Genomic DNA, 27,448 nt, shown 5'->3' with positions numbered 1-27,448 from the left:
TCCTCACATGGCCTTTCCTATCATTGCTACGCTGACGATACACAACTAATCTTCTCCTTTCCCCCTTCTGATCACCAGGTGGCGAATCGCATCTCTGCATGTCTGGCAGACATATCAGTATGGATGACGGATCACCACCTCAAGCTGAACCCTGGCAAGACGGAGCTGCTCTTCCTCCCCGGGAAGGACTGCCCGTTCCATGATCTCGCCATCACGGTAGACAACTCCGCTGTGTCCTCCTCCCAGAGTGCGAAGAGCCTAGGCGTGACCCTGGACAACACCCTGTCGTTCTCCGCCAACATCAAGGCGGTGACCCGCTCCTGCAGGTTCATGCTCTACAACATTCGGAGAGTGCGACCCTGCCTTACACAGGAAGCGGCGCAGGTCCTGGTCCAGGCACTTGTCATCTCCCGTCTGGACTACTGCAACTCGCTGTTGGCTGGGCTCCCTGCCTGTGCCATTAAACCCCTACAACTCATCCAGAATGCCGCAGCCCGTCTGGTGTTCAACCTTCCCAAGTTCTCTCACGTCACCCCCCTCCTCCGCACACTCCACTGGCTTCCAATTGAAGCTCGCATCCGCTACAAGACCATGGTGCTTGCCTTTGGAGCAGTGAGGGGAACGGCACCCCTGTACCTTCAGGCTCTGATCAGTCCCTACACCCAAACGAGGACATTGCGTTCATCCACCTCTGGCCTGCTGGCTCCCCTTCCTCTGCGGAAGCACAGCTCCCCCTCAGCCCAGTCAAAACTGTTCGCTGCTCTGGCACCCCAATGGTGGAACAAGCTCCCTCACGACGCCAGGACAGTGGAGTCACTCACCACCTTCCGGAGACATTTGAAACCCCACCTCTTTAAGGAATACCTGGGATAGGCTAAAGTATTCCTTCTAACCCCCCCCCCCCCCCCCCCAAATTGTAAAGTGGTTATCCCACTGGCTATAGGGTGAACGCACCAATTTGTGAGTCGCTCTGGCTAAGAGCGTCTGCTAAATGACGTTAATGTGCCCTTGAGCAAGGCACTTAACCCTAATTGCTCCTGTAAGTCGCTCTGGTTAAGAGCGTCTGCTAAATGACTAAAATGTAAATGTAAAATGTAAATGTTTGTTTTTACATTTACATGTACATGTTGGTCATTCAGCAGACGCTCTTATCGACAGCGACTTACAGTCAGTGCATCCAAATAAGACCTCTTTTCAACTTTCATGCAGAACCAAAAATGAACCTTATTTCGACATCTGGAAAATAATTCTAAAAAAAATTATCACTGGGGACTATGACTGATAACAAAAACTGTGTGTTTCAGTCAAATATGAAATGAGAAGAAGACATAATATAAATTCAACAGGCGCCGGCTGACAACGAGGTATTTCATGTTTGTGGCTGACGATTGAACAGAGAGACCGATAATATTGGGATTAATGAAACCAGTTTGTGAAGGTATCCTCCATTTTATAGGTTGTGGGGAACAATAAAAGAAAACACTGTCTGGGAAATTGAGCTGTTGTCACTGACCTACATGTCAAGCTGTATCTGTTGTCGAAGCGTCATGACAGAAATTACATAACAGCATATTGACAGGGTGTTAAATTCCCAGCCCGCCAGAGATAGAATGGAAAGTGTTGCATGTTAGCTACGTAATTTGTGTTCAAGGCTATGCACGAGACAAAAACATTCACCATCTATCTGCATGTTAGCTACGTAATTTGTGTTCAAGGCTATGCACGAGACAAAAACATTCACCATCTATCTCTGTGGGTTATCACAAAAAAAAAATGTATTGACTCAATAAGATGCACGTGCAAATTGAGTTAGTTGATTGTTTGTTGATTGTTGCTGTTGATTGATTGGTTGTTGTCCTGAGTGACTGTAATAAATAGTTTTATTTGTCTTCCTTATTATCTTGTATGTCAAATAATTAGTCTGGCACCAGTACAGAATACTATAACAATAGCCTGCATTTGGAAAATGTGCATTCCCTATATGGGATATGGGAGCTGTCCAGTAGCAGAGGCGCGAAATTAACGGCTGCTCAGCGACACCGGCCCAATGGGGTTTCCGGCGCTATCCAGTGCTGAAATAGCTGTCAGCTGTCTGTATGTCAGTTAATTAAAGGCTATTATAAGTGCAATTATTTATGACATCCTTACGTGAACTAATTATTGTAGCAGCTAGCAGGATATTGGAGTAGGCTACTAGCCCTAGCCGTTCAGTCCTCTTCAATGGAAGCCTAATCCGGAAAAGGTGACTGCAGTCTTACATTGTAAAAACAGGGTACAACACAATATTGTGTTTTTCTTTTGTTGATCTGACTTTGGCTTGTCTCATTATTCGTAAGTGTGGCATCTGAACAGCATTCCTGTGCTTCTATTTTGAGTTAAAGTAATTCCCTCAAACACACACAAAACATCTCAGGATAGGTTCTACCTGTTCTGCCTCAGTTGGTTCTAAAACAGTTCTACCTCCTTCGTTTCCTGTCTTTCCATTGACAGACAGTGGAGATGTTTGAAACTATCTTTGTTTACAGGAGACACCATGAGGAAGTGCAGTCCCTGGAAGTTTCTCGCTGCCATGTATTCTCTCTTCACAGCTGCTGGACTCCGGGTTGTGTAAGTACACATTTCTATCTATTCCTTCAATTCTGAGAAGTTTCCCAGTCCCTGCCGATGAAAAACATCCCCACAGCATGATGCTGACACCACCATGCTTCACTGTGGGGATGGTGTTCTCGGGTGATGAGAGGTGTTGGGTTTGCGCCAGACATAACGTTTTCCTTGATGGCCAAAAAGCTCAATTTTAGTCTCATCTGACCAGAGTACCTTCTTCCATATGTTTGGGGAGTCTCCCACATGCCTTTTGGCGAACACCAAACGTGTTTGCTTATTTTTTTCTTCAAGCAATGGCTTTTTTCTGGCCACTCTTCCGTATAGCACAGCTCTGTGGAGTGTATGGCTTAAAGTGGGCCTATGGACAGATAATCCAATCTCCGCTGTGGAGCTTTGCAGCTCCTTCAGGGTTGTCCCTGACCTGTTTGGAGAGCTCCTTGGTCTTCATGGTGCCTCTTGCTTGGTGGTGTTGCAGACTCTGGGGCCTTTCAAAACAGGTGTATATATACTGAGATCATGTGACACTTAGATTGCACACAGGTGGACTTTATTTAACTAATTATGTGACTTCTGAAGGTAATTGGTTGCGGCAGATCTTATTTAGGGGCTTCATAGCAAAGGGGGTGAATACATATGCACGCACCACTTTTCCGTTATTTATTTTTTAGAATTTTTTGAAACAAGTTATTTTTTTCATTTCACTTCACCAATTTGGGCTATTTTGTGTATGTCCATTACACGAAATCCAAATAAAAATCCATTTAAATTACAGGTTGTAATGCAACAAAATAGGAAAAATGCCAAGGGGGATGAATACTTTTGCAAGGCACTGTAGTATGACCACGCACCAGTTTCTAAATATTACATGTACTTTTTCACAGGCGATCTGGCCCTAAATCCCCTCCATATACACTGCTCAAAAAAATAAAGGTAACACTAAAATAACACATCCTAGATCTGAATGAATGAAATAATCTTATTAAATACTTTTTTCTTTACATAGTTGAATGTGCTGACAACAAAATCACACAAAAATTATCAATGGAAATCAAATTTATCAACCCATGGAGGTCTGGATTTGGAGTCACCCTCAAAATTAAAGTGGAAAACCACACTACAGGCTGATCCAACTTTGATGTAATGTCCTTAAAACAAGTCAAAATGATGCTCAGTAGTGTGTGTGGCCTCCACGTGCCTGTATGACCTCCCTACAACACCTGGGTATGCTCCTGATGAGGTGGCGGATGGTCTCCTGAGTGATCTCCTCCCAGACCTGGACTAAAGCATCCGCCAACTCCTGGAGAGTCTGTGGTGCAACGTGGCGTTGGTGGATGGAGCGAGACATGATGTCCCAGATGTGCTCAATTGGATTCAGGTCTGGGGAACGGGCGGGCCAGTCCATAGCATCAATGCCTTCCTCTTGCAGGAACTGCTGACACACTCCAGCCACATGAGGTCTAGCATTGTCTTGCATTAGGAGGAACCCAGGGCCAACCGCACCAGCATATGGTCTCACAAGGGGTCTGAGGATCTCATCTCAGTACCTAATGGCAGTCAGGCTACCTCTGGCGAGCACATGGAGGGCTGTGCGGCCCCCCAAAGAAATGCCACCCCACACCATGACTGACCCACCGCCAAACCTGTCATGCTGGAGGATGTTGCAGGCAGCAGAACGTTCTTCACGGCGTCTCCAGACTCTGTCACGTCTGTCACATGTGCTCAGTGTGAACCTGCTTTCATCTGTGAAGAGCACAGGGCGCCAGTGGCGAATTTGCCAATCTTGGTGTTCTCTGGCAAATGCCAAACGTCCTGCACGGTGTTGGGCTGTAAGCACAACCCCCACCTGTGGACGTCGGGCCCTCATACCACCCTCATGGAGTCTGTTTCTGACCGTTTGAGCAGACACATGCACATTTGTGGCCTGCTGGAGGTCATTTTGCAGGGCTCTGGCAGTGCTCCGCCTGCTCCTCCTTGCACAAAGGCGGAGGTAGCAGTCCTGCTGCTGGGTTGTTGCCTTCCTACGGCCTCCTCCACGTCTCCTGATGTACTGGCCTGTCTCCTGGTAGCGCCTCCATGCTCCGGACACTACGCTGACAGACACAGCAAACCTTCTTGCCACAGCTCGCATTGATGTGCCATCCTGGATGAGCTGCACTACCTGAGCCACTTGTGTGGGTTGTAGACTCCGTCTCATGCTACCACTAGAGTGAAAGCACCGCCAGCATTCAAAAGTGACCAAAACATCAGCCAGGAAGCATAGGAACTGAGAAGTGGTCTGTGGTCACCACCTGCAAAACCAGTCCTTTATTGGGGGTGTCTTGCTAATTGCCTATAATTTCCACCTGTTGTCTATTCCATTTGCACAACAGCATGTGAAGTGTATTGTCAATCAGTGTTGCTTCCTAAGTGGACAGTTTGATTTCACAGAAGTGTGATTGACTTGGAGTTACATTGTGCTGTTTAAGTGTTCCCTTTATTTTTTTGAGCAGTGTATAAGGTACAGTTGTGGTCAAAAGTTTTGAGAATGACACAAGTATTGGTCTTCACAAAGTTCGCTGCTTCAGTGTTATGAGATATTTTTGTCAGATGTTACTATGGTATACTGAAGTATAATTACAAACATTCCATAAGTGTCAAAGGCGTTTATTGACAATTACATTAAGTTTATGCAAAGAGTCAATATTTGCAGTGTTGACCCTTCTTTTTCAAGACCTCTGCAATCCGCCCTGGCATTCTGTCAATTAACTTCTGGGCCACATCCTGACTGATGGCAGCCCATTCTTGCATAATCAATGCTTGGAGTTTGTCAGAATTTGTGGGTTTTTGTTTGTCCACCTGCCTCTTGAGGATCGACCACACGTTCTCAATTGGATTAAGGTCTGGGGAGTTTCCTGGCCATGGACCCAAAATGTCGATGTTTTGTTCCCCAAGCCACTTAGTTATCACTTTTGCCTTATGGCAAGGTGCTCCATCATGCTGGAAAAGGCATTGTTCGTCACCAAACTGTTCTTGGATGGTTGGGAGAAGTTGCTCTCGGAGGATGTGTTGGTACCATTCTTTATTCATGGCTGTGTTCTTAGGCAAAATTGTGAGTGAGCCCACTCCCTTGGCTGAGAAGCAACCCCACACATGAATGGTCTCAGAATGCTTTACTGTTGGCATGACACAGGACTGATGGTAGCGCTCACCTTGTCTTCTCCGGACAAGGTGTTTTCCGGATGCCCCAAACAATCGGAAAGGGGATTCATCAGAGAAAATTACTTTACCCCAGTCCTCAGCAGTCCAATCCCTGTACCTTTTGCAGAATATCAGTCTGTCCCTGATGTTTTTCCTGGAGAGGTGGCTTCTTTGCTGCCCTTCTTGACACCAGGCCACCCTCCAAATGTCTTCGCCTCACTGTGCTTGCAGATGCACTCACACCTGCCTGCTACCATTCCTGAGCAAGCTCTGCACTGGTGGTGCCCCGATCCCACAGCTGAATCAACTTTAGGAGACAGTCCTGGCGCTTGCGGGACTTTCTTGGGTGCCCTGACGCCTTCTTCACAACAATTGAACCACTCTCCTTGAAGTTCTTGATGATCCGATAAATGGTTGATTTAGGTGCAATCTTACTAGCAGCAATATCCTTGCCTGTGAAGCCCTTTTGTGCAAAGCAATGATGACGGCATGTGTTTCCTTGCAGGTAACCATGGTTGACAGAAGAAGAACAATGATTTCAAGCACCACCCTCCTTTTAAAGCTTCCAGTCTGTTATTCTAACTCAATCAGCATGACAGAGTGATCTCCAGCCTTGTCCTCGTCAACATTCTCACCTGTGTTAACGAGAGAATCACTGACATGATGGCAGCTGGTCCTTTTGTGGCAGGGCTGAAATGCAGTGGAAATGTTTTTTTGGGGATTAAATTCATTTTCATGGCAAAGAGGGACTTTGCAATTAATTGCAATTCATCTGTTCACTCTTCATGAAATTCTTGAGTATATGCAAATTGCCATCATCAAAACTGAGGCAGCAGACTTTGTGAAAATTAGTATTTTTGTCATTCTCAAAACTTTTGACCACGACTGTACACACCCTATACTAGTACCAACCTTACTGGTTACTAATCTTTACCTAGGATTTGTGATTCCTGTCAATACAATTGTATCTCTCTCCCTCCCTCCATCTTCCCCCTCTCTCTCAGCATTGCAGGCAATGCTCCCCCGGCGAGCTTGGTATTTAGCCAGGTCATGAACCTGGCTGCCTTCGTAGGTAAAACTGACGCATGTTCTTCTGATTATCTCTTGTATGAACATGAAAACATAGTCAACATTGAACACTGTACTGGCAGGATAGACACTAATAGAAACAACAGGATGCACATTATAAAATGGGGAAGTGCTGTCTATTGATTGGCATGCATTTAGTCAGTAGTTCCAATGGCAGACCATGCAGTGCTCATTACAAACAATTATTGATAGTATTGAGTTCGAACAAAATTCTGCACATCCTGTGGGTCCCCAGGACCAGGAACGAAATGGTTAGAGACCACCAGACCAGAGAGAGATCCCTTATGGGTCTTCTCCTTTCAGGGTTCATCATTGGTGTCCTCAGATACCTGCAGCTGAAGCCCCGGGTCCACAAACCCTGGCTCAACATCAGCAGTCTGGTGGCCCTGTCCCTGGCCTGCTTCGGCATGACACTGGTGGGAAACTTCCAGGTAGGAGTCACCGACCCTGTCCAGAAAAAAAAAAGACTTCAGCCCCTAGACACTTCCCCTAGCCCCTAACCTGTCACTGGCCTACTTCGTAGTAGTCCGACAGAACTCCTAGCCCCTACCACGAGACCCAAAACATTTGGGAACCACTGATAAAATAGCCAAAAACCTAAACTTGGTTTGCAGTGATAATCAGATGTTTGCCAGAGGTTGGAGGATCACAGTAATACAATGAAACAGATAAGAGCCATGTCTGTTGTCTGTCTGTAATGTGTCTGGTCCAGTTGTCAAATGACGAGGAGCTCCACAACATTGGGATGTCCATGACGTTTGGCCTGGGGTCGTTGTTCTGCTGGGTTCAATCTGTCATCACCCTGAAGGTCAACCTTAGGAATGAGGGTCGGAGGGCAGCATCCCTCGCTTCCTGCGGTCTGGGGCCGTCACCGCCTGCATGCTGCTCTGTATCCTTCCTCTGGCTCGCACCAGGGACTCACTCTTATATGTCACTTAGCAGACGCTTTTAAACAAAGTTACATACGATACAGTTAGTTCAATAGTATGGGTATGTGGGCTGGATACAGCTGTAGAGGTGGAAACCTTTCACTTATTCAGCAGTTAGATCAGTGTTTACCTCAAAGAAGGAAGCTAGGAATTACGCATTTTGTTATGTTTTGTAAAGTGTTTGTTGTATTCTTAACTCCCCCGGTTCAGACTTTGCCCTGATGGCGCAGCGTCTTCACATGCACGCGGCGCGGGCGCAGTGGGCGCTGGTCATGTTCTTTCTGAGCTTCCTCGCAACCTTCGCCATCGAGTTCAGACACTGCCACTTTGAGATCGTCTGCACCGACAACCGCGACCCGCCTCTCAGCTTGTCAGAAACCTTCTCAGAGGTGTCCGAGTACCAGTCTGACCAGCTATAGGGCAGCTCTGGGGGACAGAACCAGCTATAGAGCTTTGGAGTACTACAAAACAGTTAGGTTAGGTTGCCTGTGGTTGTGTGTCAGTTGGGGGAAATGTACAAATGAACATGAAGTCTTTCTGGGTCAAGGGCTCCAGTGGGTCTCTGTAAGTTACTGAAGAAGAGTTAGTCAACCACTACTGCATGTCTGCCTGTTTGAATGTAATAACCAGTGAATGACCGTCTTTCTACTGCTAGTGTACATTGAGGTGATCTTTCAAAGCAACATACTCTTTCCATAAGCAAAAATAAGAAATCATTACTTTTCTCATCTCATCAGCAGTTCATGTAACAGGGGTGTTCGCTAAAAGATGCTAAACGATTTAATTGAAGATTGATGAACATGGTTGTTTATCATGTAGCTGTGAGTTGTAGAAGCAGAACTCATGTCTCAGATTAATAGTGACACCACACCTCACTGACTTTCAGATGAATGTAGCTAAATCCTCAATAAAATGTGCGATGGGAGTCATCACCCTCTCCCATTTTGAGTCTTCTCATTCTACCCAACTTCCTCTACCGACATGAGGTTTTCTGCTGCGTTTGCTCTTTTTCCTGTCTGTCTACCTCTATTTTCAACCTGAATTAAGACTGACAGTTTGTGATGAAGTCTCAGCCTCTCTGTGAAGATTAGTACAGTAGTATTACCTTCTCCGTCATCACCCAGGTACAATGATGCCATTCTGAACCATATCACTGTTGCTCCTATTAAAACACAAGTCATGGGAATATTTTGAAGGGTTCTCTCCATTGCATGTGACTTAGTACAACAATTGGCTTTATCATTATCATGCGAGCATAACTGACAAATGCATCTCAGTGTTGTACTGCTGTTTGTTAGAACATTAAATGATATTTTACAATAAAACCTGTCTTTGCATTCTGATTAATGCACTTTACAGGATTGGGCTATACTCAACAAGTTTCCAAATGTGACTGACAATGCAAACAAAAACACAGTACAGAAATGTAATACTCAAACTTCCAAGTTCAATCAGCATGATTTTGAACCATATTACAGTTAAATAAATGTAAATAAAGTGATCAACTTAAATATGGTTTTTATTTAAAATGTTTAGAAAAAGGCAAAAGAAACCCTGGCAGGTCCCTTAAAATAGTCAGTCTGCAGACCGGTACGACTCTTGGTGCTTGTTGCCCACCGCCCACCCTGTGTGTAGCCTAGATACCCGACTGTTTCTGTGTTCAACAACGCTACACTGTTACCTGGCTAAGACAACGACATGTTGGCTAGAGCAGAAACAGACTGGCACCCAGGCTCCCCTTTTAGTGCACTCCCAAAATCCTTTGATCAATGGCCGACCCTCCCATTCCCCTCCCCTCGGACAAACAGTTCTTATGAGAGTGGCCCGGTTCAATTTCAGTTAGTAGCTTCTTCCCTTAGCCCACTCCCCTTCATAGTCTGAAAGGACTAGATAGGTGAAAGCAATTGCTCCACCTGGCTCTCCAATAGGCTTAGAGGAGCATCCATCACTTTGCTTTTACCATTCCAGTCCTTTGATAAGACCCAAGGGGCAGCAGGTGCTAGGGGAAGAGGCTAGGGAACATGATTGAACGGGGCTAGTGAGTAAGTATTCTCCCTCTCTCTAGCTGTGTTCTGATTCTCTCCCGTTCTCTCCCAAGTGTACACACATTACTCCCCCTCATGTATTTAAAAACAAAGGTGTTAGATATATGGCAAAAACTCCCATGGGTAAGCCTCTCCAGTACTTTTATATCCACAAGGGGGAGTCAATGAGTGCACACTTTGGGGAGGAGAAGGGCAGAATCGGACAGCAGCATCTCTCTACCCTCCCCTCTCCTCCAGTGTTAAGTGCTGCCCGTCACTTCCAGTTGGCTGAAGGTTGTAATGAGGTTATAGTGCGACCTCTCCTCCTCTGTCAGCTCCATGTTCCCCGGCCGCACCACCACTGCCACGTTCACACCCGCATCCTCCGCTGCCTTGGCCTCTGCAGGGAGGAACACAACACTGTAATATCCTCCTCTCGACCATGTTCCCTGAGCCACACTAGGATCCCAGTACAGCAGGCTCACCCAAGTCCTAGTCCTAGTAATGGTGTAACTGAGGCCCTAACCCTTGGTTGTAAGCTAATATTCTACACAACAAAGGAAGGTAGAACATTGAGGTGATTGTGGGGCCAGCCCCAAGGCAGCTGTGTGGCTCTCCATGCACAGCTACACTAACATGATGGCATCTGCATCCCCTCAGGGTAGGGTGACCACATTTAAAATACCCAAATCAATGAGTTTGAGGGACATTCGCACCCCCCACTAATGTAGCCTATTGAATATCATTATATAAAATGCATCCTCCAACTGCAACGTCTGCCTATGAAATTAGTATTTGTAATACCCTCAAACACCAAGTTAGACATAGGCTACCTAATTTCTAAATTACAATTCTTCACATTTTATGGTGAAATGTCCAAACTGCATGCCAATCATTTGATCTCATTCGGTTTCATGGGAATATGCATTTAGATCTTCTTGAATTACTGTTTCGTGAGCAAATTAGAGAAGATGGTGTTAAACTATACAGCCTTCCTGTATTCTGTTTAAATCAAAAGCACATTCTGCCTTGTGGCGCACCCTGTTGAGTTTTGGCTGCATTAGATTTCTAGTTTTTACTATTCAGCTAACCATCCTAAAATCTCAAAATGTGTAACAGTAACGTTATACTATGCTATTATATTATATTGATCCTTATGTGATCTTCCAATACATTGATTCAGCTTTGATCCAACTTTACTAGATGAGCACCATTGTAAGAAGTGGTGGAGTGACGCTGTGACGGCAGCACTACACCCCTTCTCCCGCTGCACTGAACGAGCTAACTGAAGCACACCTGGCCTACTCTTTTGGTGATACAAAAACGAGAGACCACGGGTGTCTATTTTAAGAAAATCTGGGAATATGTGGCCAAGGAAACATTTCTGGTTGGTCTCAGGGAATGTAAAACAGTTAGGAAGGTAGACTTAAAACGGGATTGAGTGAAGTTGCAGAAAATATGTTGAATGATCAACTAATGAGCATGGAGAGCCTCACAAGTTTGACAAAATTACCTAATTGCCCATCTTTCAGTCTAATACGGCTATTGACTTACTCTTCATCAGAAGCACGCTTTTTGTAAATTAAATTAGTTTGAATTTGTTGATAAAATGCGGGACATGATGGTATGGTTGCGGGATGCGGGACAAAGGGCTGGACTGTCCTGCACAATCCGGGACATGTGGTCACCATACCTCAGGGGGAGGCCCTCACTCTGGTGCAGTACAGCATATAGCACTAACTCCGATACAACAGCCTTACCAAATGCTATTCTGGACTAGCTACATGGCTTCAGTTATCAAAATCTGGTAAATGTATTATTTATCTTCCTTCATGTTACCCAGTAGGTTATTGAGAACATGCGTGTCCATAAAACAGTCCATAACATAGTCAAATAAATACAAGTTAAAATTTGCCCATTTGATATTCTATAAGCAGCATATGAACTTGTCTAATGCAGGCTGGGTTGTTGTAATTCAGGACAAGCCCTTCGACTAGCAAGTGGGAAATTCCACTGTAGAATTCAGAGTCATAGCTAAAGGTTGGCATAGCTTCTGGGGCTGATCCTGCTAGGTAGAAAGGCTCTGGCCCAAACAATATGTAAATAGCATTCACTGTTGAACTAATCTGCCTGCTACAACACTTACCCCGTGTCACGTCTGTCAGGAACATGATTTCCTCAGACAGGCAGCCGATTCTCTCTGCAATTCTCTCATAGCTTTTACTTTCTACTTTAGCGCCTATGTTGGTGTCGAAGTGGCCATCAAATAGCTGAAAGGATAGAGACAATCTGAAGTTAGCTGTGAGTAGGATTACAAAATCCAGAAACTTTCTCAGAATTCCAATGTTTTCCAGAAATCCTGGTTGGAGGATTCCCTGATTTCCTGCATATTCCCTCCCGATTCCAGGAATCTTCCAACTGGGATTTCTGGAAAACCTGGGTATTTTAGGAAAGGTACTGGAATTTTGCAAACCTAGCTGGGAGTGTATTACAATTAGGGATGTGACAAATTGACAATTTTCCTTAACGTTTAAACTGCAATTGTTGTCGGTTAAACGATAAGAAAGAAATCATAAAAGGCAAAATACAGTCCTGCGTATGACCGCTAGGGGGCAATGCAGTTCCATCTACCGCAGTCATGGCTACGCCTTCCCTTATCACAGTTCTTTCCGGTCTGCTGTTGGGGGCCTGCGCTGCTGCCAGCACCAGGTTGGGTCTCACGGTGCGTCCCTTTCAGATGGTTAAGCATTGCACCTGTATTACAATTACTGTAGGCCTACCTCTATTCCACAGCGCAAAGTTTGCATTTCACCACCTTCTCAAAGTATTGCCATACCGGATGCTGCTGTCGCTGGCCTTTCTCTGCCATTTTTCCAACGACGGTGACGTAGTGGTGGAGAGTCGACTCCAAAATAATCGATTCCTTGACTCCTTGCACAGACTCCCAGTTTCAACTCCTATTTCTGAGTGTCAAGATTCAGTATTTTCGGAACTGAGGAGAATGATTTGTTGCCGTACCCTACTTCCGAGAACACAAACACTCGCATCTTTCATAGCAAGCAAGCGAGGGAAAGAGAGGGGAGGGGCACAGTATAGGCAAGTCAGCCACAAGGCAGACAGTCAGAACCGTGCACTAGGCCTATCTATCGTTAATTAAAAGCTGTATCTCGCAATTTCTTGCCTTGAATGTGTCTCGCAACTTCAGTAAAGCAGGGCCTATCATCAATGAACAGGCTAGGATATTCTACATGCAACAGAATGAAGACTGAACACACTCGCATCGTTAGCGAAGAGAAAGAGCATGCGCGCCAGCTCGAGGGGAGGGGGCAGGAGGCAGGAGGCAGAAAGAACTGTGCGCATATGTCTTGATATTCTGTATCTCGCATTTTCACCAAAGTAGTCTAAAGTTCACCTCATTCTCCCTGGTTTTATTTAAATGACACAACTTTCCCCAGGCCGTTATAGCCTATCGTCTAGTTAGGCTATAACACAGAAAATCATATTTTTGTGATAACTGCACTGTGATTTTAATTTTGTGAGAACCCCCCATTGTTTTTCGGTTAGGGACTTTTTCTACACGTTAACGATCCCAACTGAGTTTAAATGTTTACACCCCTAATTACAATGTACCAGAGAGATTAGTGTGTGTTATAAACAGTTTATAAAGAGAAGAGTTCCTTACATCTAGTACGTCTCCCTCTACAGAGTTTCCAAACAGTAGTTTCTGGGCCTCCACGCTGCCAGAGGAGTAGATATAGACCTTCAGGCCCTGCCGTCTCCACCTCCTGATGGATGGAACCACATCCTGGTACACCCTGGTTCACACACACACACACACACACACACACACACACACACATACACATACACACACATTAGTAATACTGTCTTTTCATCTGGATGAGTCATCAGGACTCCAAACAATGATGGTTTGAAGGTGACATTTGGAAGAAATGCAACAGTACAATAGGACTTGATCCTCCCACAGGCGGTGTAGAAACCATTAGCATTAATACCATTACATAAGACTAAACACAACCTGTAGGCCTACATTCCTGCAGGGAAGAATCTTATCTTGCAATCTGTGCACACATACTGTTGTGGCCAAATATATTGGCAACCATTTCTTCTAAAATAAGTTGAACTTGAAAATAACTTGTGGATGGCAAGCTACCCGATGACATATGGCAACATAGTATAGAGCGTATCTACACCTCATCATTTTACATAAGGTATGGGCTCATTCAGTTCAAAGTTTTGCACCGTCTCCATTACTCAAATGACAGGCTGGCAAAAATCTATCCAAATGTCAACCCCAAGTGTTTGAGATGCAGCGACTGTGGGGCATATGTTTTGGTCATGCCAATCTCTGAGGGGTTTTTGGGACCCCATCTGAGGCATTTTCACATATATGTAACAAAACAGTTGACCCCAATCTGCTCACTGCTATTTTCATCTAACATCTTTACATTTGTAATGTTACCACCCATCAATAGCATTTGCCTCACTTCTAGCTCGCCGTCCTACTGGCTTTATCATGCTGATCACGCGGCTGCTCCCCCTTTGGTCACTCCCCCTTTGGTCACTCCCCCCCACCCCCTCAACAGTCTTTACTCTGCCTCCACCCCAATGGACATGTATTTATTCATCACTGCTACAGTTGTTATGATATATATAGTGCTATTTCTATTGTTGTTTTTTTATGACCATTTTCTTTCTTTTATTTCACTTAGTCCTGCATGTTGGCGCTCGAAGCCTAAGATTTTCACTGTACCCTGCAATCACACCTGCAACCCTGTACATGTGACCACTGAGGCTGTACCTGCTTTAAGTTACAGTTTTAACAGTGGCCAAGTAGGCTACTGTGGCTATTTGATCATAATGTAGGCCTACCAGAGTGGCCTACCATCAAAAACAATGGAGAAAATGCATCCCATAACATTTTAACATGGAAATAGCTGTTCCATCATTCAGCCTACAGTAGCAGCCAATGTGTGGTGTTCAATGTAGGCCTACATTCCATGAGACTTTTGAAGAAAAAGAACATGCAGGGCTTGACATTAACCTGTTTATCCACTTGTCCTTCAGACAAGGAGGTGACTGAAAAGTTGTGTTGTTTGATGCAAGAAACCACTTTACAAAATAAAATGCATTATTATTCCCATACCATTATTACAGAGAATCAGACAAATTATGCTACCCTCTGTCTATTGGCTACTTAGCTTATTGCCATTTAAGACAAAAAAAAAAAGAAGATATTTACCTGACTCACTTTTCAAAGATGTCTAGAAATGTATACGTTTTGTGCTCTTGTAGGAAGCAATCACTCCCCTATTACTGACTACAAATGATCTATAACTAGGTCAGGTCGCAGGACGCAGTTGTAAATGAGAACCTGTTCTCAACTGGCTTACCTGGTTAAATAAAAAAAAATAAAAAAAATAACTGGGCTAATAACTCACTAACTAGCAAAGGATACATGCAGCTCTCGCTTTAATCTCAAAACAAGTGCATCTACTCACAACCGCTCATGCTGTAAACACAGTCCAGTTCAAAGTAAATAGCACAAATCCATATATAGCAATGTTCTATTTGCATATAGGCCTACTGCAGCTCTGAATGTTTATGCCACACCGGTCTGTGTAGAGTACGGGCTGAGTAGTGCATGTCAATGCAATAGATACCTACTCCGATGTGTTCTGCATACAACAAAATCGCTTGCATAGTTCGTTTTGTTTCAGTATGTTGCATTGAAAGCGGCTAATATTTCGTTGATTCGATCACAATTGCCACAGTAAAGGGAAACGTTTATAGGGTTAACAGCAGGGGCGGTGTGTTCATTAGGGCGATATGGGCGACGCACTGCCAAACGGGAAAAGGAAGGGATTTTTTTTCTAATCAATTATATCACGGCAACAGTAGTTATGAGTGTTCTAATCTAGACGTCTGATCTGCCACTAAATGTCCAATCAGGCTAAAGTCGTGCTTCAAATGGCCCCCCCCCCTTTTGGGGCGATTTCAGTCAGGTTGAAAATCGCCCAGAAGTCTCTCATAGACTCCCATGTAAAATCTATTTTTTTTCAAATATCAGAGCTTTCAATACAATCTCTATGGGTTTCTGAGGGCTTGCACTTACGCGCTTTCGTCATACGTAACATAACCATGAACGTAACTAAGAAAAGAGCGGGTAGCCTCATCAATCAATTCACGTACTACTATCAAGATGGCTATAGCGTTCAGTGCAACTCGATTGTCTCTTTGAAATAAGTTACTTTTTGTCGGCGAACAAATCAAGATAAATTGGCAACGAAACAATTAGGACCTCCCAGACCAAATTTAATAATTCAACAGGTTTCTACTAAAGGCGGAAAGTCCTACACCCGAGGATTTTCCAAAAATTGGTACGAACGAAAAACCTGGCTAGCAGGCTGCGATGTAGCTAATGCAGTCTTCTGCTACCCCCTGCTTACTCTTTCACCCTGAAGGCGGCACGGCAGACAGCACCGCTTGGACAGCGACTGGTGTGTAACGGACATGCACCATCTTTCAGGAAAGATTAAGAAACATGAGCTGTCAAAGACCCACATGGATAGCTGTTTGAGATTGTCTGCTTTGGGGAGAGTGAACATTGGCACTCAACTGGATGAGGGATACAGGCTAGCTGTCCGCCGCCACAACGATGAGGTTAGTGTTGATAATCACAAGTTTACTGGAGAACTGAAACTGACAAGGCTGACAAGATAGGACCCTTTTGTCCATTGTTATTGGATAGGAACAGAACTTATAACCAGCTCCTGACCTAAATAGATCTTAGCACAACATTTTACTCAACATATCATATTCCATATTCACTATAACAAATATATTTACTACGACATTAGCAAGAACCGCCACATCCTCAGCCGGCTAATCCAGTGTGTGAAGTTTTGCGGAGTGTTTGAGTTAGCTTTGCGAGGCAAAGATGAAACTGAGGGCTCCACCAACCCTGGTAAGCCAACACTTTTGAGATCAGTCAATAAATGCTTCTGGTATTGACTTATATGCTGCCCCTGTCTTCATGTTGTTGCTGGACATATCTTTTTTAAAATGTGTGTAGGTCACCTAAATCATCAGAAAAATTGCCCCCCCTGAGAATTTTTTCAGGAGCCGCCACTGGTTAACAGGGAAAACTCAGTCAAGATCACTTTTAGTCAAAATGCAAGCCGAGAACTACCGCTCAGTCTTTTTTTAAAAACAAGACTTCAAAAACGTAAGCCTATGCAACATGAACTAATTAAAAACAGTAATGTAACAATGCGTGCAGTAAGTAAGCTATAGGCCCAATACATTATCACCGCATATTGGCTTTGCTTGAATTGCCCTGCCAATGCATTGTTGGTCGGGCCATTTTTAGGCTATATGAGGTAGGCTATATGATCACACCGGTAATAGATCCGTTGTTGTATTACTTGTGAAGCACAGCTGAGTGAGCATACATTTAAATAAATTGCTTTTCATTAAAAATGTATTGGGCTGATGGTGCCTGAATCTGACGGTCAGTCTCAGTGGAGGGAGAGCGCATCAGACTGAGGGTCCGCCTCTCAACATCTCACCGCTCTCCCTTACCAAAAAGGGACACAGTCTTCCAGATGATGGCTAAATACCAGTTGCACCACATTATTTCTGCCTCATGTACAAATTCATGTTGTTATTCCAATGAACAGAGAAAGTGAAATATTCCTCGATATTAAAAAAAAGACCCAAGCCGCTAATAATAACAACGCTACTCATTCATTCATTACTGCTGCAGTGCTTGTTGTAGCACTGAGTGGAAATAGGAAGAACGCACATTTTATGGCTTATAAAAGTGTTGAATACCAAGTGTTGATAGTGCTGAGTAAGAACTTAAACATTAACTCACTCATAAAAACAGCATCTCTTCGCTGTATTCGCTGACATTCTCTCTCTAGTCATGGTTTTAAACGTTTAGAAATCTCACAGTATCAACTTTGCTGTAGCCTTCTTTTATGCCTGCTACGTTACTGCAGACACGGTAATCTGAGCCATCCGATTGGCCAGCGGTAGGCCTATAGTGCACTTGATTTGCACTCTGGGCACGCCGGGAAGGCAGAGTTTGTACCTTCAGACACATGAAATGGTTCAAAACGGCAACAGTTCGCCTACCCGGTGCGCAGGTCAGCTGAATCAGGTGCACCTACTGCCAACAGCCCGAGACAAGGCTTTATCGTTGGGTCTTTTACAGAAACGCTTGGTGATCGACTAGGAATGCCTTGGAGATCGACCAGTCGATCGTGATTGACCGGTTGGTGACCACTGCTCTAGAAAGTTGAGTGAAGTTCAATCTAGTGCTTCTCTCTGTGGGCTCTTATTTCTGAGCGGCAGTCTCGGAGCTACTGCGCACGCAGCTTAGAGGGAACATTGCATGTGACTATTAAACAATATCAATCTGATTTCATTGGATGTCGGCTTTTCCGGTTTAATAATAATTAGAATATAATAATATGCCATTTAGCAGACGCTTTTATCCAAAGCGACTTACAGTCGTGCGTGCATACATTTTTAGGTATGGGTGGTCCCGGGGATCGAACACACTACCCTGGCGTTATAAGCGCCATGCTCTACCAATTGAGCTATAGAGGACCACCCTGGTCCTGGGTCCTGGGAGCCTGGTGCACATCTTTGTTTTTGCCCTAGCGCCAGCACACTCGATTTAACTTACAAACGTATTATCATGCCTCTGATTAGAGTCTGTGTGTTGGATGCTGGGGCGGGGATATGTGCCCCTCCGGGTCCAATATTGGGGGACGCTGTCTTAGGCCAAATATTGTAAGAGCTGTTAATAGAGAACAGCATTCTCTCCGGCATTCTTAAAATGTCAGCTTTGCTGTTGTTATTACCCTTTCATTACTATTATTGTTATTACTTATTGCTATTGTTTTTTGTGCTATTTTTGTATGATGCCTTGGTGGGGTGGGTGAGAGGGATGGAGGACTGGGGATGTATTATTGTCAATGTCTCCATGTCTCAAATTTGAAGTATTTTTTAAAAAGAAAATATCTTTGGGTCTCCACACCTTGTTATTGGAATTTCGACATTGCAAAACCATTTTTTTTTGTAAACTTAAGATTACCATTTTAAGTTAGAAAATAACAACAAGTGGCATTGACAAAATGATTGACACTCCGGAAATAGTACTAAGTTGCACAGCCTTTGGCCAAGATAACTGCCGACAAATGCTTCTTGCAGCCATCAATGAGCTAGCTGCAGCTTTAAACTGGCAATTTGGCCCACTCTTCAGCAGCATAGCAACCACACAGCATTATCAAACCTCGCCCATGTTTGATTGTAGGGAGGGTGTTATTTTCTTTGAATGCTTAATTTGGTCGTTGGTAAACATAGGAAGACCCCACCGCTGAAGGAGACAAGAAAGCCTGATTGAACTTCTCAAAAACACAGCTAAACAAGCCCAAATCCTGGGGAAATGTTCTGTGGATCAATGAAACAAAATTAGAGATCTTTGGCTATACAGATCAGTGATGACCAAATGAAGCATTCAATTAAAATAACATCCTCCCTACAATCAAACATGGGGGTTTGATAATGCTGTGGGGTTGCTTGCTGGGACTCCCTAAAAACACAACACTTCGAAACAGCTACAACCTGAAGTGGCATTTCATAGCAGGTTAGGAGAGCATTTTCGCTAACCCTAACCCTTTTCCTAACCTTATCCTAATTCTCCTAACCTGCTACTTTAATTCTCCTAACCTGCTGCGTAAGTCACTTCTGGTCATAGCTGTATCAAAGTGGCCTGTTTTTAGGGAATCTCTTGCTTGGCTGCCTCTGGTGCTGGGGGCCTTGAACGTGTGCAATGCATCATACTCCAAACACACATCAAAAAGCACCAAGGAATGACTCAAGAAGAAACTCTGAACTGTTCTGGAGTGGCCAGCGAAGAGATGTAAATCACATCCAAAACCTATGGCGAGATCTGAAAACAGCAGTTGGTAAAGGGAACCCCTCAAACATTTAAGAATTACAGCAGTTTGCTGCTGAAGTGGGCCAAATTGCCAGTAGAAAGGTGCAGCAAGCTCATTGGCTATAATAACCAAAGGCTGTGAATGTGTGTAACTAACAATCATTTTGTCCATGCCATTTGTCTTTATTTTCCTTAATAAAATTGTACTTAAGTTGACAAAAATACAATTGGTTCTGCAATGTTGAAAATCCAATAACAAGGTGTGAAGACCAAAAGTGTTTTCCTATTTCAACAGATTTGAGAAGAAATAGGGAATTATTTAAGAAATGTGCAAGGGTGCCAATATATTTGGCCGGAACTGTATGTCTGACTTCTGTTAACCATGAAATGATGTCTATGGGATATTTGCACCAAAATCGATGTAGGATTCATCCCTCATTCAGTACCATCAGTGCAATAGAAGGAACACTTCTGGCTACTTACTCGCCTTTGATTCTCCCGGCAGCGTAGGCCGCCCTCCACATGTGTCCCTGCAGCTGTTTCAGAGCCGTGGTCTTCCTGTCCGAAGCCATCTGCCACAGCACGTTATCCACCACCTCCCTGATGGCTTTCTCCTCGTCCGTGTGCCCAGACTGGTCCAGGACGTGCTGCGCACATGCTCGGTTCAGGCGCAGGTCCTCCTCAACCTAACATGATGAAAGGGTCAGGGCAGGAATTAACCATCGACAACTCTTGGGTGTTGTCCAACATAGATATCTTGACATCGACATTTATGGGACTTGTTTGGTGCATTGATATTTCAATGCTGGCCTCGACCCTCCTCTCCATCAACCGCACCCTATCAAGGATGAAGACAAACAGCTCTTGGCAGACAGGAAACTGTTCATTCCAGTAAATTAGATATTATGGTAGTCACCACGCTATTATGAGAACTTAATTCAATAAGCTCATTGGAGGAGGAGAGAACTCATTAGCTCCATTCAAAGACCTCCTGGCTGCATCCCTTATTGAAGAACCCAATGTTGTTACAGAATTTACTATAATCAAGTGTTTCTCTGAAGTAGATAGCAATCCATGAATGTCAGTGTTCCTCAACCCCCTTGTTCTGGTCCTTCAGATGACCGACCTAGTCAGATTTCAAGTGGTAGTTTTGATCTAAAGGCAGTCAAGTGGTCCTCAAAGGAGTTCAACCACCATAGTTTGCCAGTCCCTCCCTGGTGCAAAAAAACGAGCTTCCTGCAGTAGGCCTGCTAGACTTCAGCAGCCAGTGAATGTGAGCGCAGCTCTGAAAGCTTGTCTCATCTCTAGCACTCATGTCATCCCATTTGACAGCCTGCAGGCTTCCAGAATGCATGGAACTTTTAAGGCCTGCAGCTAATCAAATACACCCATTAATCTGTGACCTACATAGCTATATATTTGGGCTAAGCCCAAACCCACTGTAGACACCCAACTCTGAACAGCCGATTCATTTAATGTACTAATCTGAGGCATACCACATAAGCAATCGTTAACAGGCTCAACAAAGAACAGCGTACATGCTTTCACCCAAAATTTATGCATATTCTGTCTGTGATTGTGTGCAGTCACTGCTGACTGCTCATCATTTTCCACAGTTTGCAGCAAACCAGTTACCTGTTTCTTCAGGAGATGCACGTCTTGTTTGCATTCATCTTCTTCCCAATGCGCAGACAGATGCTCTTCAAGATTATCTTTGATGTATGGGAATAAAATGTCCTACAGGAAAAAAATAGCACTGTTAGGATATAGTTAGCTAGCTGTCATTCATGACCTAGTGTGCACCATCCGACTCCCCTTGTTCATGGACGTTGAAATTTGGTCCGTCCACCCTGTCCTTGATTTCAAGGTCCACTGACGTTTTTTGGACGTCTATAATTGGTTCACAGACATCTGGTCCAGACCGGCTTTGATTTGGCCACGTCTATGATTGGTTCAGATTTGAACAAATCATAGATGTCTATGTTTCACAAGTTTGGACTGCACAGTACAATAGAACAAAGTACAGTACAGTATAGTTCAGTACAATACAGTAGAGCAGCGTAGAGTAAAATACAGTATGATGTACTATATTGTACTGTACTGAACTAATCTACTGTGCGCTACTGTACATAGCTCAAATTTAGACACCTTTAATTATTAATTATTTAATTTATTAATAAGCCGGGTCTAAGGGCAATCCATAGCTACAGTTTGCCCGATATCACCAAACCCGTTGATGTACCTGTTTTAGCAGCACGTGCCCAGTGTTGGGGATGCTACCCCCACCAATCTAATTCAAAGATTGATTCCCAAGCTTTCACATCTAGACAGGTAAACAGACTGCCTGCAATAAAAAAATAATGTGATAATGCTTTCTTCATTGACATGTAGATAAGTGAGTGTACGGTTTAAATTTGGCCATAGATACATTGACCAAAATACGTATTTTCAAAGTCTGTAAAATATATATAATTTCAATTTTCATTCAGAACCGAAAATTAACCAAATATCAACGTCTGGATAAGACGTCTTTCAACGTAATTTTGCTCACTAGGTAGCAATCGGTCTAGCAAAAAATGTAACTTGCTAGCTACAGTACACACCTCAAATGCCATATATTCGTCTCAGTTTGTTGTCCTACCTTTACAAACGTTATTGGTGTCGTGGTTCCTTCAATATCCAGCAAGAGTGCGGTAGTGTTTGCAGGGATTGAAACCGTAGCCATGTTTCTGTCTAAAGCCGCCTATAGCTATTGTTAGCTTAGCTATCTACCCGGCTATCCAGCTTGGAAAAACACGCTAGCAAACCTAAGACAGAGGACTACCAATTCCTTTCCAAATCGTGTTAGGTTCCTTTTCAATTAGCTAATGTTGAGTAGTGGAGGCTCGTCACGTCAGCAGACATGCAACAGCCAGACAGACCCATTTGAACGTTCTCAACACATAGAGCGTGCATAATAATAGCCCAGGAAGTGTTCTGCTTCTTTGGTATATTGGCGTTCGCAACAATTATATGTGCATTCCGCCACCTACTGTGCGGGTGGATAATAAAGATCTCAAAAAGGAAATAATGCGGGGGTAAAAAAAGTACATATACAGTACCAGTCAAAGTTTGGACACACCTATTCATTCAAGGGTTTTTCTTTATTTTTACTAGAATAATATAATAATAGTGAAGACATCAAAACTATGAAATAACACATATGGAATAATGTAGTAACCAAAAAAATGTTAAACAAATCAAAATATATGTTATATTTGAGATTCTGCAAATAGCCACCCTTTGCCTTGACGACAGCTTTGCACACTCTGAGGGCGGGACATTTTCTGGTGACAGTAGTCCTTGCAGTGCTTCTGCCATGAAGCCTTGGAGGCCCAAAAACGTATTGGCTGCAGATATAATGATGTCCAGCTTATTGGAATTCTTAGACACATGCAGTACAATTAATAACTGTGTATATAATGCTACAAAATCCACCTTCTTCACAACAAGGGTATCCAGATCACTTGATTGACGGATAACATTTGCAACTGGTTGCTGTGCATCCACCGCCATATCTTCGTCAGCACTGTGGCCTCATGTCCCATAACGCTATCACCGACTCCACATAGGAGCTTTGCTGTACAGCCCTGATCCTTGAAACCTCAACCTCTTTCACCCTAACAGGGCACTCAGGGAATATGTTCTCCACCACAGTTGCAACATTTTACATTCAGACTCTTCAATAACATATTCCTTCCATCTGCAAAAACTTGAAAGTGGCCAAACTTTTTACACTTTTCAAATCAAATGTTATTTGTCACATGTGCCAAATACAACAAGTGTAGACCTTACCGTGAAATGCTTACTTACAAGCCCTTAACCAACAATGCAGTTTTAAGAAACGACTTACTAAATAAACTAAAGTAAAAAAAATAGATATATAACACAATAAAATAACAATAATGAGGCTATATATAGGGGGTACCGGTACCGAGTCAATGTGCGGGGGTACAGGTTAGTCAATCAAATAAAATGTTTTTGTCATTCACATGTTTAGCAGATGTTATTGCAGTTGTAGCGAAAGGCTTGTGCTTCTAGCTCCGACAGTGCAGTAATATCTAACAAGTAATATCTAACAATTTCCTATGACATTGGGTGCTGTAGGTGTCTTGGAAGGCGGGTAGTTTGCACCCGGTAATGCGTTGGGAAGACCGCACCACCCTCTGGAGAGCCCTGCGGTTGCGGGCGGTGCAGTTGCAGTACCTGGCGGTGATACAGCCCGACAGCATGCTCTCAATTGTGCATCTGTAAAGGTTTGAGAGGGTTTTAGGTGCCAAGCCAAAGTCGAGGTAATTGGTACATTTAGGTAGGGGTAAAATGACTATGCATAGACAATAAACAGCGAGTAGCAGCAGTGTAAAAACAAAGGGGGGGGGGGGGGGGGTCAATGCAAATAGGCCGGGTGGCCATTTGATTAATTGTTCAGCAGTCTTCTTGCATTGCATCGGGTTTTGCATGAACGCTCTCATGGCCTATCTTATATATCCCAGCTTTACATAGGTTGGTAGATACTCTTAATCAAACATCAATAATACAGATCAACTTTGCTCCTTTTCCCCCATTTTCCATACGGGTCACGCGACGTGCATGAACTACTCCTGGAATTTTTTGCCTAAGATATTGATTATCAATGTAAAACACGACGCCAGAGATAACACATTTTACCGGTGCCCTCTCCGAAAATCAAAGCTGTCCACTTCATACGTCGATAATTTCGCGAGCCACAATGCACGCTCCTTTTGCTCTTTAGATACACATAATATCAACACCATACCACTCCTGATTACTTTGACTGCATCCACTTTTCCCAGCGCCTTCCCATATTAACATCCTTATCCAAAAAAAACGTACTCCAACGAGCAACGACTCATCAGGCTAATTTTCCATAATAACTTTAGCTCTTTTTGTTATATTCTTGGACTTCGCTGTTGCCACTCATCTTTATCGCTAACGGTCCTCGTCGCGCTTTCAGGTTCAAACAGCACTTCTGCTTCTGCCATCTCAACTACGTCCCCACCTGGGCAAAACATGCAACATCTTCGCCCATCGGAGGTGTTCTGCTTCCACGAAGGAGTGATGATGATGACGACCACGAGGATAAAGCATGGAATGTTACAAATAAAATATGACAAAGGTCAACCTTCAGCTAGGTTAGGAATCATAACAATACAGAATCATAACAATGCTAATTTCGCCAAAGTGATTTTTTGACCTGTGTGAAGCTAGTCCCAATAAGGGATAGCCATAATAGTGAAATTTGCGTTTTGCCGGCAAAATAAAGGTCCCCCATTGAAAGTGATTCTAACGGATACTGTCGTGTATTGGGATTATGCCTTTGTTAAATGTTTTTAAGTGGAACTGAAAGAATGTTGATTTTAGTATGAAGAGGGAATGTTTTAGTGTAACGCCACATACAACAGACAGGAAGTGTGTTGTAGACAGGGGATTGGACAGTAGAGGGAGCCACCCACATCTTGGGGAGATTATATATACTGGGGGAAAAACGAAGGAGAGGGCAGAGCGGCCATTCTGAGGCGTCGCTCTCCGGATGTCATGACATCTGTCACTTATGCTGTAACCGTGTGATATTAATAAAAGCCTCTAAAACACGGTGCAGCCTAAGCGGACTCCTTGTTGACAGCAATAGCCACGGACAACAGACACTACAAATGGGGGCTCGTCCGGGATTTCTGATTGCATCGTTCTTGGTGTCCTTTCTGAGTCGCTTTAAAGGTGAGATTACTCACAAAATTTGGGCATTGGTTATTCCGCTGATTCATGAGAGGGCATTGAAGGTGTACAGTTAAGAGTACTTGGGTCGTTGTTGATGTGCGCTGTTGTGGTCGACTGGGAGTCTGTTATAATATATTCCATTCGTAAACGGCAGGTAATTGGAAGTTTACAGCATAAAACGGTAGGAATTAAGTATTGAAGGTGTACAATTAAAACAGATATGCGCATTCATTAGGGCACTGTACCGCTTAAAGACCCCAGGGGGGCCATTTTAGATAATGGTCCGACAAATCCGCTTGCACGATAGAATGTGCAGTCGGTGGGTTTTAAAGAAAACTCGGTTTGATGGGGTTTATCTGATTGGGATTATGGCTCGACTTTCGTCCGACGGGGGGTTTGATTGGGTCTAATTTCTCGGTGAAATGGTCATTAATCCACGGTAGCACAAAATGGTAGGAAAATATGTTAAAAAGAAAATGGGCAGTGCAGGATGCTTATGTGTGTGGTAGGCCGCAGTTAGCTAAAGGCTAAGGCTAATGTTAATGCTAAATGCTGGAGTGTGGGTCATGCCACATTATACATAGCGGCTAATGCTAAATGCTAATGCTAAATGCTAATTGTGTTGCGTGCTACATGCTAACGTGTCCTTAGAGGTCCTATTGCGATAGGATAAGCCTCTTAAACTTGTTTGTGTGTGGGTGGAATTCAGAGTTCTACGCAAATGTGAGTTCTGTTATGTGTAATTGTCTGACTATAAGTGTAAAATAGAGAACTGAGGTAGAACGCTGGCGTTCTATGGTGTGGCAATCATAGGGTTAAGTGGATGTGCGCATGCGCTTGATTTTACGGCGCTAAAACTACGACATGCGGTTATTTGCTAAAACTACAAACACGGCATTGTGGGTAAGGGTCATAGGTCTGTGGGGTTACACTGCAGGGGGAGACAGGGAGACACAGACGAGGGAACAAAGACGAGAGATTTTAACACGAATCTTATAGTTTTAAAGCGGCTGGTGTTTGAACATGAAACTATTTGTTGAGATGTAGTGAATTTATACATTAAATATATGTTGACGGAGTATAATGAATTAAATTAAATGACGGATTAAAATAAAATAAAAATGTTTTTGAGCGATCTATTTAGTTCTGAGTTTAGTCTTAGAGTGAATAATGGGTGAACGAAGGAATGTTGAATATGGTTGAGATAACTCAGTGATTGCAGTAACTACTAAAATCTTTTTCTGTGTCTCTGTTCTTCTGTCATATGAGAGGAACAAAGGAGAGAGAGAGGAGGGGCTAACGTGTGGCTGACGTAGCGTCACGTGACGCGGCAGAGGATCAAGTCAAAAAGGTTTTGAGACTGGTTTGGTTACAAAATATTTGATGTTATGACAATTTCACATAGGCTTGGCAAACTGATTCATTAAAAATTGCATTTTGGAGGCTATGTGCATCACTTGGGTTAATTACAGATGTGTTGGGAATCAAGGACTGACATTATTCTGTAAAATTAAGATAAGGGTTTATGGGAATTGTAGTGTTGAAGGGTTAGAGGCTTTGTTTTTGGGATTGCTTTGAAGTTGACTAACTTACACTTGCATTTGATGGGTTGTGGTAAGATAGCCACTAATTGATAAATGGGTAAGATAGGATATAGAAATAAAAATTGGTTTTAATTATTCATGATTTTTTTGGGTTGTTTGGGTTATATTAATAATTGAAGGGGGGAAGCCATAGGCTATATAGTCTAAAATAAAATAATTCACGATAAAGGAATATAAAAGGGTTGTTAAAAATGGGGAGAAAGGACAGCAAGGCTATAAAAGTCAGTACACCGGTTGATATAGTACAAAATGGTAATCCTTTAGTTAAGA

At 43.5% G+C, this 27,448-nt stretch overlaps 1 protein-coding gene and 1 pseudogene across 2 annotated transcripts; one reads left to right on the top strand and one right to left on the bottom strand.

The window, feature by feature from the left end:
* Positions 1-2,533: 2,533 nt before the first annotated feature.
* LOC311128605 (transmembrane protein 150C-like) lies at positions 2,534-8,218 on the top strand (annotated as a pseudogene). Its single transcript has 5 exons — positions 2,534-2,607; positions 6,786-6,853; positions 7,174-7,301; positions 7,583-7,759; positions 8,010-8,218. The product of its transcript is annotated as a transmembrane protein 150C-like (transcript).
* Positions 8,219-9,300: 1,082 nt separating this feature from the next.
* On the bottom strand, positions 9,301-22,761 carry LOC311127770 (enolase-phosphatase E1). Its single transcript, XM_084159648.1, has 6 exons — positions 22,441-22,761; positions 21,435-21,536; positions 20,283-20,485; positions 13,506-13,638; positions 11,970-12,093; positions 9,301-10,223 (listed from the first exon to the last, which is right to left on the bottom strand). Exons 1-6 carry the CDS (start codon positions 22,522-22,524, stop codon positions 10,084-10,086), a joined length of 786 nt encoding a protein of 261 aa, XP_084015774.1. The 5' UTR covers positions 22,525-22,761; the 3' UTR covers positions 9,301-10,083.
* Between the last annotated feature and the right edge of the window lie 4,687 nt (positions 22,762-27,448).

The sequence above is a fragment of the Coregonus lavaretus genome (assembly GCF_964263955.1).
Source record: "Coregonus lavaretus genome assembly, chromosome: 4".
In the NCBI taxonomy this organism is placed as follows: domain Eukaryota; kingdom Metazoa; phylum Chordata; class Actinopteri; order Salmoniformes; family Salmonidae; genus Coregonus; species Coregonus lavaretus.
Note: the sequence above shows the minus strand (reverse complement) of the source record. Positions and strands in the feature narration are given on the sequence as shown.